At 41.8% G+C, this 12445-nt stretch overlaps 1 protein-coding gene across 1 annotated transcript in view; it reads left to right on the top strand.

Moving 5' to 3' along the window:
* Window positions 1-12445, top strand: part of vwf (von Willebrand factor) — a 69865-nt gene that overhangs the window by 40642 nt on the left and 16778 nt on the right. Inside the window, exons 32-41 of the mRNA XM_034176570.1 lie at window positions 102-245; window positions 402-566; window positions 2737-2783; window positions 4423-4600; window positions 4779-5020; window positions 5138-5327; window positions 6299-6640; window positions 6724-6962; window positions 7426-7528; window positions 7648-7719. Of these exons, the coding sequence (XP_034032461.1) occupies window positions 102-245; window positions 402-566; window positions 2737-2783; window positions 4423-4600; window positions 4779-5020; window positions 5138-5327; window positions 6299-6640; window positions 6724-6962; window positions 7426-7528; window positions 7648-7719 (1722 nt within the window). The remainder of the gene's footprint in view (window positions 1-101; window positions 246-401; window positions 567-2736; window positions 2784-4422; window positions 4601-4778; window positions 5021-5137; window positions 5328-6298; window positions 6641-6723; window positions 6963-7425; window positions 7529-7647; window positions 7720-12445) is intronic.

Genomic DNA, 12445 nt, shown 5'->3' with positions numbered 1-12445 from the left:
CACACACACACACACACACACACACACACACACACCACACACACACACACACACACACACACACACACACACATACCCTTATTGCTTTGTCTGCTGTACAGGCTCTGCACTGCGATTTGCTGTGCAAACTGCCATTTCACCAAACAGTGGAGGAAGACCAGGTGTGGCCAAGGTGGTGGTGATGCTGGTGACTCAGAAGTCAACTGATAACATCAAAGCAGCAGCTGTTGAAGCAATGGCAGCAGGTATTGAACAAACTGTTGTCTTAATTTCACTGTTAAACCTGGAATAAACAAGAGTCTTGGTCTTTTCCACTTTTGCTTTTAGTTTGTCCTAACTTTTGTTATGTTCCTCTGTCACTCATTTGGGATCATTTCATCAATGACCCTCTCCTCCCTTAGGTGTGTCGGTGTTCCCCATCGGGATAGGTCCAGGTTATGATACGAGTGAGCTTAGTGTGCTCGGTCGTTCTGGCACACAAGACAACAGTCTCCACTTAAATAGCATGGACCAGTTACTGATGCTGCTAACTTTGGACCACAGTTACAAAGAAAGAATCTGCAAAGGTATATATACACACACACACACGCACATTTAATGTACATTATTCAGGCCTGCAAACCCTGTTCATTGTCCAATATTTACTTTAAATATCTCATTACACTCGATATACAAAACAATTTTGCAACCCACTAAGTGTCACTATCAATATTGGTATCGGTATCTGTTATCTACAAAACAAGTATGTGGGCCATTAAAGTCAAAGGCTGTATGTATACATTACAGCGAGAATGACAATTTATTTATACAGTGCAAAATCACGACATACATCATCTCAAGGCAATAAGCACAGGCAAGGTCTAGACTCTAGATCACCCCATGAGCAAGTACATTGGTGACAGTGGTAAAGAAAAAGTCCCTAAGTATTTTTTGAGAATAAGAAGAAACTTCAAGCAGACCAGACTCAGTGGAGTGCCCATCTGTTGTAGACATACTAACAAAATACAACAAAAGTGCAACACAGAATTGTCCGAACATGCAGTGACAGAAATATTTCACCTAATCAACCATATACAGTCCAGTGTTCACAATAACAGATGGCTGAAAAGACAACAAGGAGGTAAAGATTACAGTCCCAGTAAAATACGAGGTCTGTCCAAAAAGTATCAGACCTTTTTATTTTTTTCAAAAACCATATGGATTTGAATCATGTGTGCTTGCATGAGCCAACCTTGAACCTTCATGCGCATGCGTGATTTTTTTTCACGCCCATCGGTTGCATCATTCGCCTGTGAGCAGGCTTTGTGTGAGCACTGGTCCTCCCCTCTCGTTGGATTTTCATTGTGAGGTGGAACGATTTGGAGCTTTGCTGCATCAAATTTTTCTAGAAACTGTGAGACAGCCAGGTGGAAACCATTCGGAAGATTCAGGCGGCTTTCGGTGACAATCCTATGGGCATCACACAGATTAAGGAGCGTTACAATCGGTTTAAAGATGGCGCACAATGGCGGAGGGTGCGCCGCGCTTCGATCGGCCATTGACATGCTGAAACGACCAGATCATTTCCAAAGTGAACGCTGTGTTGATCCGGGATGTCGTCTGACTACCAGAGAAATTGCAGAAGAGGTGGACATCAGCACTTTTTTGACACATTCCATTGTTACAGGAGATTTTGTAATGAAAGACGTGTGGAAGTTGGAAGTCTCGCAGGACATGTTGTGACATGTCCAGCTCTTACACAATTCCTCGGATACTTACTCGACTGAAAAGCCACCGAAAGCCATTTGAATCTTCCGAATGGTTTCCACCTGGGTGTCTCTCACAGTTTCTGGAAAAATTTGATTCAGCGCTGCTCCAATCGTTCAGACATGTTCCTCAAAATGAAAATCTAACGAGGGGGGAGGACCAGTGCTCACTCATAGCCTGCTCACAGGCAAATGACGCAACCGACAGGCGTGAAAAAACTCACACATGCACACGAAGGTTCAAGGTTGGCTCATGCAAGCACACATGATTTAAATCCATAAGGTTTTTGAAAAAAATAAAAAGGTCTGATACTTTTTGGACAGACCTCGTATATTGCATTAGTCAGTCAATAATTGTATTGACATATTAATTATTCTTGATGTCATGTAAGAATGATTCAGCCAAGAGATTGAGATCATCCTGGTAAGATGCAGTGTAGTCTTATGAGAGACTAACGTCATTTCCTGACATATCAGGCAATGTTGTGTAAACCATATTCAGAAAATAATCATTCTGTACATAATACATATTACATAACCTATACACCACCATCAGAAATATATGAGAAAAATAGCGGTGTGTTCAATACTTATTTTACCCACCGTACACATGAAGTCATTTCTCTTATAGTTAACAACTGGGTAATGCTGTGTGACAAATAAGCCTTTTGTTTGTGCTCAATACTTTAAGTACAACTGATTGTCGATGTTGCTCAAAACCAGAGAGCAATATAAAAATATATATAGTCATTTAGCAAATGCCAAAGCAAATTATAGTTGGTCACTGTCAATACCTGTGATTTATGTATTTATTTGTTTATTGTTTTTAAATGTTGTAAATTTTCCTTTGTGTAATAATGCTGAATGATCTGTGGCATCCTAGTCTACTCCGGCGCTGCTTTGTAATATAACACTTAACTGTCACTTTTAAATACCAGAGAAAGTCCTGTTTTGATGATGATTGCAATAACAGCACTGTGTTGGTGTTTAGCTGGTCCACCAGGAGTGTGTGTCGATGACAGTGGCACTGAGAGAAAGGTGAGCACTGACTTTGAAAATGACTGTGCTGGGAGGGTTTCTTTAAACATGTATCCAGTAGAATTAGATTCCTTGCAAAAACAACAACAACAACAAAACTATATACATTATTAATACAATCTAATCCACACACCACAATAATAAAGTAATATACTGCTCAAAACTGCTCAACTACAATTTGAGAGAAATTACATTTTTTGAGAAATTAAGGATCCGAATAACTGCTAAAAGTTATTGTGTTTCTGTTAAAGGTGTTAACATCTGGAATAATTGTCCTGACAATATTAAAGTACTTGGTACTTTAGTAGGCTTTAAAAGACATTGTAAGAATAATAAAATTGCTTGTTATAGTTTGAAGACGTAGGTTTGTTGATTTTGTTATTGCTTTCGGGATTGTGTGTTGTGCGCCATTGTTTGTCTGGTTGGGTTTTATACATTTGAGTTCATTGACTAATGTTGCATGCTTTTTTTGGTATTGGTCATCATGGGTGTGTGTATGTGTGTGCATATATATATATATATATATATATATATATATATATATATATATATATATATATGCTTTTGCGTGGCAGCCAGAGTGAAATTAGGATGGGAGAGAGCAAGAAACAGAAAGCAAACAGCAAGGACAGGACCCAAACCTGGGGATGACTCAAATCCTACATTGCATTATGAGTCAATCACCTTTGCCACTAAACCACTAAAACACACCTATTTAACTTAATTCAACATTAATTAACCAAGTTTATTTTACTCAGTCAAAATACATTTGTATGGTATAATCATTTCAAGGATCTAAACTTAAATAGATATATATATTATGAAATTGTGTTCATGTGTGCATGCATGTATATATGTGTGTACATATTTCTTATTTTTATAGTGGGTATTTATAAGCTTTGCCTCTGCCCACACCCTTTCGGTCACATGGGTTCATTGTAGAGTTGTTTTCTGTTAAATTAGTTTTTTGTTGTTAAATTGTGTGCCGTATAAATTCATTCATTCAATCATTCAAAATAATTAAAAAGAACACTGTGTTCCCCTAATTATTTTGAGCAATGTATAATATGATTACTTCCCATTTCATTTAGATTATCTCACTGCTGTTGATAATATGACTTTTACTGAGGTGCATTCTACATGAAAATAAAATATAAAATAAAATTATATTGAGTGGCAACATTGTGGGGCAGCATTGTTCCATCTTTCAGCTGTCAAGAAAAATTCTGATGAAATCTTCCACACAGAAAAAGCTGCATTCATGTTTATTTTATGTGATGATACATCAACATTTAATTCATGTCGGAATCATAGACCGTGCATAATCTAACAAATTACTAATGGGGTTCCACAAGCGTCTGTACCCAGCAGGTGGCAGACACATCTATGGGATATTACATAATCAAAACAAAATTGCTCTTTCAACCAATGTGGTGCATAGAATTTTTAAATTGATGAGTTGCAAGATGGCTGCGTTTATTTATTTATTTATGCTGTTACTGTACTAACTCACTCACCCACTCATATGCAACAAATCTGACTCCATTCCACTATGTCCTATTGACTGACAACAACTTACTGCAGCAAGTTAACGTATAAGATGCCAAGGGATGTTTTTCTTTCTCTGTATGTATTACAGCCTGGTGATTCATGGCTTTTGGAGGATGGCTGCCACTCTGTTCTGTGCCACGCCAACGGGGCAGTGACACTGCAAAGCCACAAAGTAAGCTGTGACAGACTGGAGCCGCCTGCCTGCAGGAACAATATGCCACCTGTCAGAGTGCAGGGGACTTGCGGCTGCCACTGGGAATGCCCTTGTAAGTACATCAACTGGATCAAAAGCCTTCTGATTCTATATTAAGTGCAAATTAATGCCTACATAGGCTATTGAGTTCTTGTTGGCAGCAATCCAGTTGTTTCATAGTTGCCATGAATAGAATATACTGTATGTTGAGCTGGTGTGGAATCACTTTTCGATGTGCTGTGTGTTGACAGGCATGTGCATGGGCAGCTCCACCAATCACGTGGTGAGGTTTGATGGTGTGGCTCTTAGGCTGCATGGACAGGGTTTGTGCTCCTACACAATTTTAAATATCACCAGTGGTGTCAGTGCGGGGTCAGAGGTCAAACTCCACAATGGACCCTGTCAGGGCTCAGAAAATTACAATCAGATCTGCATGAAATCCATGGAGGTGACCACCGGAGCAAATAAACTGCTGCTGAAGGATGATATGACGGTAAGATGTTTATGTATCACTGACTTTACGTACACTGATTGCGGGATAATGCTAATTAACTATAAGCATGTAAGGTTTTTTTAAATTATGTGTACTGTATGTGTTTGGTGTGAGCAGGTATGGCTTGATGAGGAACAGCTGGCACTGCCATGGCGGTATGGTGGCCTGGAGGTGGTGCGTTTTGGAGGAGTGATGCTGCAGCTGAAATCACAGCATGACTACATCTTGACTTTCACTCCTCAGAGCAATGAATTTACAGTCAGTCTGCTTAGTCCCACCACTGCCTGCCAGACGACTGGACTCTGTGGTAAGATAACTACAGATTCAAGTATTCAAATATGATATATAACACAGTATGTTTCTGTATGTATTCTTAGTCCCTGACCCCAAAGACAATTTTGACCTAGTCGGTACCAGTTAAGGTGCCCAAACAACACTTAGAATCCAGCCTCATTGTACCATGGCCTACAAAAAGAAAGTATGATCCATCCCAGGGTGGTAGTAATAGCCAGGTAGGGGTCAATGAAGGATTACATAGGAGTCAACCTTTAAAAATACTCCAGTCATATTGAAAGGTACACCAAAGTATTTGTTTGATCATAGGATTCCTTTTCAAAGGTATAGTTTGGACTATCTATGACTGAATATTATGGCGATAAAGAATAAAAACAGCAAAAATATTAACAATTGCGCTAATTTTTGTAAAAATATGATGCAAATTATCATGTATTATATGTATTGTCCTAATACGAACTGTTTTGACCGTATTGAATACTTGGTCTGCAAAGTAATGGTAAAACAAGGTCAATATCCATTGGATTTTATGATATATGTTGTTGCCCAATAACATGATAAATAGATAAGAGCGACAGTGCAACCTGTTCCTTTTTAGAACCCTATTAACTTAAGCAATAATTTGCATTACTTTTTACCGAAATTGGAGCAAGTTTAATTTTTGACCCCTGTACAAACTGAAATTGACCTTTGTCACAGTGTTTGCTGTTTTTACCCCACAAGTCCAAAACATTCCTTTTTGGAATCTTTATGATCAGACAAATGATGAAGCATATATTTCAAAATGATGAGAGCATTTCTAAATTTTGACCCCTGTCTCATCCTTCATTGATGCCTACCTGGATATAACAACCACCCCATATGGTGACTCCCATACATGGCTGTCATAGGCTGACTGAATTGTAAGTGCTGTTTGGGAACCTTAAGTGGTCCAGACAACCTGCATCTGTTAAGATCTACAATGATGATGTTTCTTTGTCTTAGGTATATGTGAAGATGAGAAGGTTAATGGCTTCTCTTTGCGTAACGGCAGTTCCACGTCTGACCAGCAAGTCTTTATCACTGACTGGACGGTGTCTGGAGACAGTGCTGTGTGCCTACCGAGGCAGAGGACATTGTGTCCGTCTGGCACAGCAATGGGATGCCAGGCTCTGCGTTCTGAAGTGTTTGAACCATGTCATGCACACATACCATTTCAATTGTTCCTTGCCAAATGTGAGGAGCAGACATGTGAGCAGTCAGACGTGTGCGAGCTAATCTCAGTCTACGCGCACCTCTGTAGACAGAGAGGTGTATGTGTGAACTGGAGGAGCCCTCACTTCTGCCGTAAGTTGTGCGCGATGTGCGTGTGTGTGTGTGCATGTTTCACATCATTTGCTTGATCTGACAGGTTTTGTTCTCTGTGACAGCCATGCAGTGCCATAGCTCCATGGAATATGATGCATGTCGGACGGGGTGCATAGAAGACTGTGGTAGCATACAGGCGTTGCCAGGCGACAGGATGGTTGCCAGGGGTAACCAGTCCTCATGTATGGACACACCTACAGAAGGTTGTTTCTGTACTGGAGCGACTGTTTTGCATCACGGAGAGTGTGTGTCACCAGAAGTGTGCAGCCAGTGTGTCGACCAACATGGACACACTCACATGGTGAGACACACGGGGATGAAAACAGTGCGTCAGTTGGGGGAGGTGATGGTCTGGGGGAGGTGATGGTCTAGTGGTTAAGGTGTTGGGCTTGAGTTCAGAAGATCATGGATTATTCAAATCCCCGCCTGACTGGAAAATCACCAAGGGCCCTTGGGCAAGGTCCTTAATCCCCTATTGCTCCCGGTGTGTAGTGAGCGCCTTGTATAGCAGCACCCTGACATCGGGGTGAATGTGAGGCATAATTGTAAAGCGCTTTGAGCGTCTGATACAGATGGAAAACCGCTATATAAATGCAGTTCATTTACCATTTTGTGACTACATATGTGAGGGATTGATGCAAAATATCTAAATCAACTTAATTACAGTAAATGTGTTAACATTATTGTTGAACAGTAGTGTAATGTAGTATCTAAAATAGCAAACCTGAAACAAAAGGAAAAGCAGTTTGTCTTTGCTTGTTCAGTTTTTTCAGACTTGGGCGCCAGATGACAACCCATGTTTGATTTGTATGTGCCTGGACCAACAACACATTAACTGTACTGCCTGGCCCTGCAGCGACGCTAAAGGCAAGGCACTTCTGTCACAGCTGATATGCTCGTAGTATTTACGTTTCTTTTGCTACAACTGACAAATATTGGGTTTAGACATGCAATGTTTATAACAAAAACTCTGTATGTGTGTGTAGCCCCGGTGTGTGGACCCTGCGAGATTCTGAGGGAGAGGAGAGGGTCCAAATGCTGCCCAGAATATGAGTGTGGTGGGTATATTAAATATTTATAATAATAAAAGCATGTTGACTATGCATGGTTTCAGGATGTTGCATTATACATTTGATCATATACGTAGTGATATTTCAAATATAACACAGAACTATTAAATTATGTCAAAGTCTCTTTACCCATAATAGTTTTTGTTGTACTGTCTTTCACAAATATGAACAGGTTATGAGATGAACAGGTTCTAGAACAGTCAGTGTACAGCTGACTATGACTTGAAGCATGATTCTTTTGGGTTCAGTCCAACTACTTTTATATTGTTTTCCCTTGAAACTTTGTTCTTGTCATTGGAAAACTGATTGTGGAAGGAAGCAGCAGTCCTCTAAATTCAAAGGGAAACTCTGTATCTGTTGGGCACAAAGGTATTCTCAGAATATACTGTGTTTTCCAGGCTATAAGTCGTTATTTTTTAAATGACTTTGGAGGTCCTGTGATCTAAATTCCAAAATTTCCGACATGCCAAAAAGGGGGTGTAACAAGACACAAATATCACTGTTAGCAGGTTTTCATTCATTCATTTTCTGTTGCTTATCTGGGTCTAGTTTGCAGTGGTAGGAAAACAAAGCAGCTCAACCCATGCTTCTCTATCCTTGGCTAAGTTCTCTAACTGTTCCTGGGGGATCCCGAGGCACTCTCATGACACCTGGAAAACATAATCCCTCCAGCGTGTCCTGGGTCTTCCCCATGGCTTCTTCTTAGATGAACATGCCTGGAAGACCTCTCTAGGGAGTCGACTGGGTGAGCATCCTCACCAAATGGCGGAACCACCTCAGCTGGCTCTTTTCATTGTGAAGAACCAGCGGGCAGTGGCTCTACTCTGGGTCCCTCCTGCATATTCAAGCTCCTCACAGTGTCCTTGTGTATAAGTCCAGGTATCTGATGGAGGAATCTCATTTCTGGTGCTTGTAACTGCAACCTTATTCTCTTGGTCATGATCCAGAGTTCATTACCACAAGTGAGGATAAGAGTTGATAAAAAAAAACAACTTTCTTCTTTCTTCACCACAGTCTGATACAGCATCTTCAGAACATCAGATCTACCCCCAATCTGTCAATCAGTCTCACTCTCCAACTTACCTCCATTCATGAACAAAACCCTGAGATACATGAACTCCTTCACTTTGGGGCGACAACTCTCCCCATACCCAGACGGGACAATCCACCTTTTTCTGAAAGTACATTAGTGGAAACAAGAAACACAACATCAAATATACGAGGTCTGTTAGAAAAGTATCGGACCTTTTTATTTTTTGCAATAACCTTATGGATTTGAATCACATGTGATTGCATCAGCCAAGCTTGAACCTTCGTGCGCATGCATGAGTTTTTTCAGTTGCGTCATTCGCCTGTGAGTAGGCTTTGAGTGAGCACTGGTCCTCCCCCCTCGTCGGATTTTCATTGTGAGGAAAATGTCTGAACGGCTGGAGCAGCAATGCATCAAATTTTTCCAGAAACTGTGAGGGACAGCCAGGTGGACACCATTCGGAAAATTCAGATGGCTTTCAGGGACGATTTTATGGGCATCACACAGATTAAGGAGGGTTACAGCCGGTTTAAAGATGGCGCACAACGGCGGAGGGCGCACCGCACTCTGAGCAGCGATCGACAGGCTGAAACGACCAGATCATTTCCAAACTGAATGCTGTGTTGATCCGGGACATCGTCTGACTACCAGAGAAATGGCAGAAAAGGTGGGCATAGCACTTTTACGGCACATTCCACTGTTAAAGGAGATTTTGTCATGAAAACAAGAGCGGAGGAATTCGCCACAGAGCCACTAATGGCACGGGAAAAAAGCACCTCCGTGTTGGAAATCTCACGGGACATGCCCAGCTCTTTGACAATTTCTCAGATACTCACTCGACTGAAAAGCCACCCAAAGCCGTCTGAATCTTCTGAATGGTGGAAGAGCTGGGCATGTCCCGTGAGATTTCCAACACGGAGGTGCTTTTTGTTCTGCGCCATTAGCGGCTCCGTCCTGACGCGCGAATTCCGCCACATGTCTTTCATTACAAAATATCCTGTAACAGTGTAATGTGCCGAAAAAGTGCTATGTCCACCTCTCTTGCCATTTCTCTGGTAGTCAGATGACGTCCCGGATCAACACAGCCTTCACTTTGGAAATGATCTGGTCGTTTCAGCCTGTCGATGGCCGCTCGAAGCGCGGTGCGCCCTCAGCCGCTGTGGGCTGTTTTTAATCCGGTTGTAATGCTCCTTAATCTGTGTGATGCCCATAAGATCTTCACCAAAAGCCATCTGAATTTTCCGAATGGTTTCCACCTGGCTGTCTCTCACAGTTTCTGAAAAATTTTTGATGGAGCAAAGCAGCAAACGCTCGGCCTTTTTCCTGACAATGAAAATCCGCCGAGGGGGCTGGACCACTCCTCCCACAAAGCGTGCTCACAGGCGAATGACGCAACCGACAGGCGTGAAAAAAGTCACGCATGCGCACGAAGGTTCAAGCTTGGCTGATGCAATCACATGTGATTCAAATCCATATGGTCTTTGCAAAAAATAAAAAGGTCCGTTACTTTTCTAACAGACCTCATATTGAGCCTAATTTAGGCTAGTGTATGACTGAGTAGTCTTTCCAGAACGTTATACAAAAAAAATTCTTGAATTGTTGTGAAATATATGTTCAAAAGTAAATGTGACTTGTTGTGGTACAACAAATTTGTTTTCTGTTTTTGTTTTTTCCCTCTTGATGTTCCTTTTTTTTTGACAGATATGACTTATAGTCTGGGAAATACAGTACACGTGTGTCTTTATATGGTCCTGCAACCACTTTAGCTTCTGTGACATTTGGTGAAACCCTTGCAGCAATACATCTTGTTCCCTTCCTCCTCCCCACGTAAAAAAATTGTTTGACAGCTTCATTTTGGTGAAACCACCGCAAACAGCATACATATGCTATCCTCCATCATGTGTGTTTGTTTACGTACCTGTAACAACAAGGGAATTCCAGTCACAAGATAAGATAATCCTTTATTACTCCCACAATGGGGAAATTTGCAATGTTACAGCAGCAAAGGGATAGTTACGGAACAACTGTACAAAGTATGCTAAGTAGGTAAGACAAAATAAGTACCAAAAAACACAGAAGGCAAGTACTGTGCAGAAATAACAAAAATATATACAGTAAATACACTATTTATAAGTAGAAAAAACTTAAACAGTTAAAATGAATGTTTGGTAAAGCCTCATTTTGACATCAGACAAAGGAAGTTTTCCAAAGTGGCAATATCATCCCTTTAGAATTTGCGTTCAAATCAATCAGAAAATATACAACTCAAAAACTGAAAATCCTAAGAATTAAGCAACCAAAATTGAGTGTCAGTGGCTGTGGCAGCATGGCTCAAAAATGGATGGACACAAGTGCAAAACTCACTGACAATGGCGTAGGAGTAATAAAAGGCTTTATCAGGAAATCAGGCTGGGGTTCGGTACACAGTTTGACAGTCAGAGAGGCGGAGGTAACAGGCAGACGTGAGGCAGAGGCGTGGTCCAAAAAACAAGCAGAGTTCATAACACGGTAAGGCAAAGCAGGTCTATGACTGAAGGCTGGAACGAGAACTCAAGGATCAACAAACTGGCAGTGAGATACATGACACACAAGGCTTAAATATACAGAGGGTAATCAGGGTGTGACGTAAAACAGGTACAAGGAACGTTCATGAAAGGGGTGTAGTCGGACGAGAAAAAGATGAGGGAGTTCAGTGACAGGTGGGCATGACACACAAGAGCAGAGTCCAATAAGTGAAAGTAACCCAACCCAAAACCAACAGTGATAAAAATAAAATACCCAAAACAAAGATGAACCCAACCAAAGGCCAAATAATATACCAACATGAAAAAAAACAAGAATCAAACTAGGAAACAAATGGAACAACTGAAAAGAGATCAACAAGCAAATAAAAAGCACAGACAAAACTAGAACATAACTCACCACGTGGCTAACATATCACACACAGAAAAGACAATCAGAACAAAACTAGACAAGACTTAACCAAACTATACTAAACTATAACAACAGCTAAACAAAGGTCAGAGCCAGACAGTTGGACACGGATATGGGATATGGACACAGATAAGGGCCAAAACATAATTAGAGCCCAGGACTGGTCAGAACCATGACATTGGAAAGATTATAAAGTAGGTACTCAGTGTGGAGAAAATGACAAAATTATCTGGGGCTCAAGCTACCTGTTCTGTGAAAACATGACCCCATCCATCCATCCATCCATCCATTTTCTTCCACTTTATCCGGAGTCGGGTCGTGGGGGCAGCAGCTCAAGCAAAGCCGCCCAGACCTCCCGATCCACACACACCTCCTCCAGCTCCTCCGGGGGAACCCCAAGGCGTTCCCAAGCCAGCCGAGAGATGTAGTCCCTCCAGCGTGTCCTGGGTCTTCCCCGGGGCCTCCTCCCAGTGGGACGTGCCCGGAACACCTCTCCAGCGAGGCATCCAGGGGGCTTCCGGAAAAGATGCCCGAGCCACCTCAACTGACTCCTTTCGACGTGGAGGAGCAGCGGCTCGACTCCGAGCTCCTCCCGAGTGACCGAGCTCCTCACCCTATCTCTAAGGGAGCGCCCAGCCACCCTGCGGAGGAAACTCATCTCGGCCGCTTGTACTCACGATCTCGTTCTTTCGGTCATGAGCCAAATCTCATGACCATAGGTGAGGATCGGAATATAGATCGATCGGTAAA

Source organism: Thalassophryne amazonica, chromosome 8, assembly GCF_902500255.1.
Source record: "Thalassophryne amazonica chromosome 8, fThaAma1.1, whole genome shotgun sequence".
NCBI classification, from domain to species: domain Eukaryota; kingdom Metazoa; phylum Chordata; class Actinopteri; order Batrachoidiformes; family Batrachoididae; genus Thalassophryne; species Thalassophryne amazonica.
This window is presented reverse-complemented; position numbering and strand designations above follow the sequence as displayed.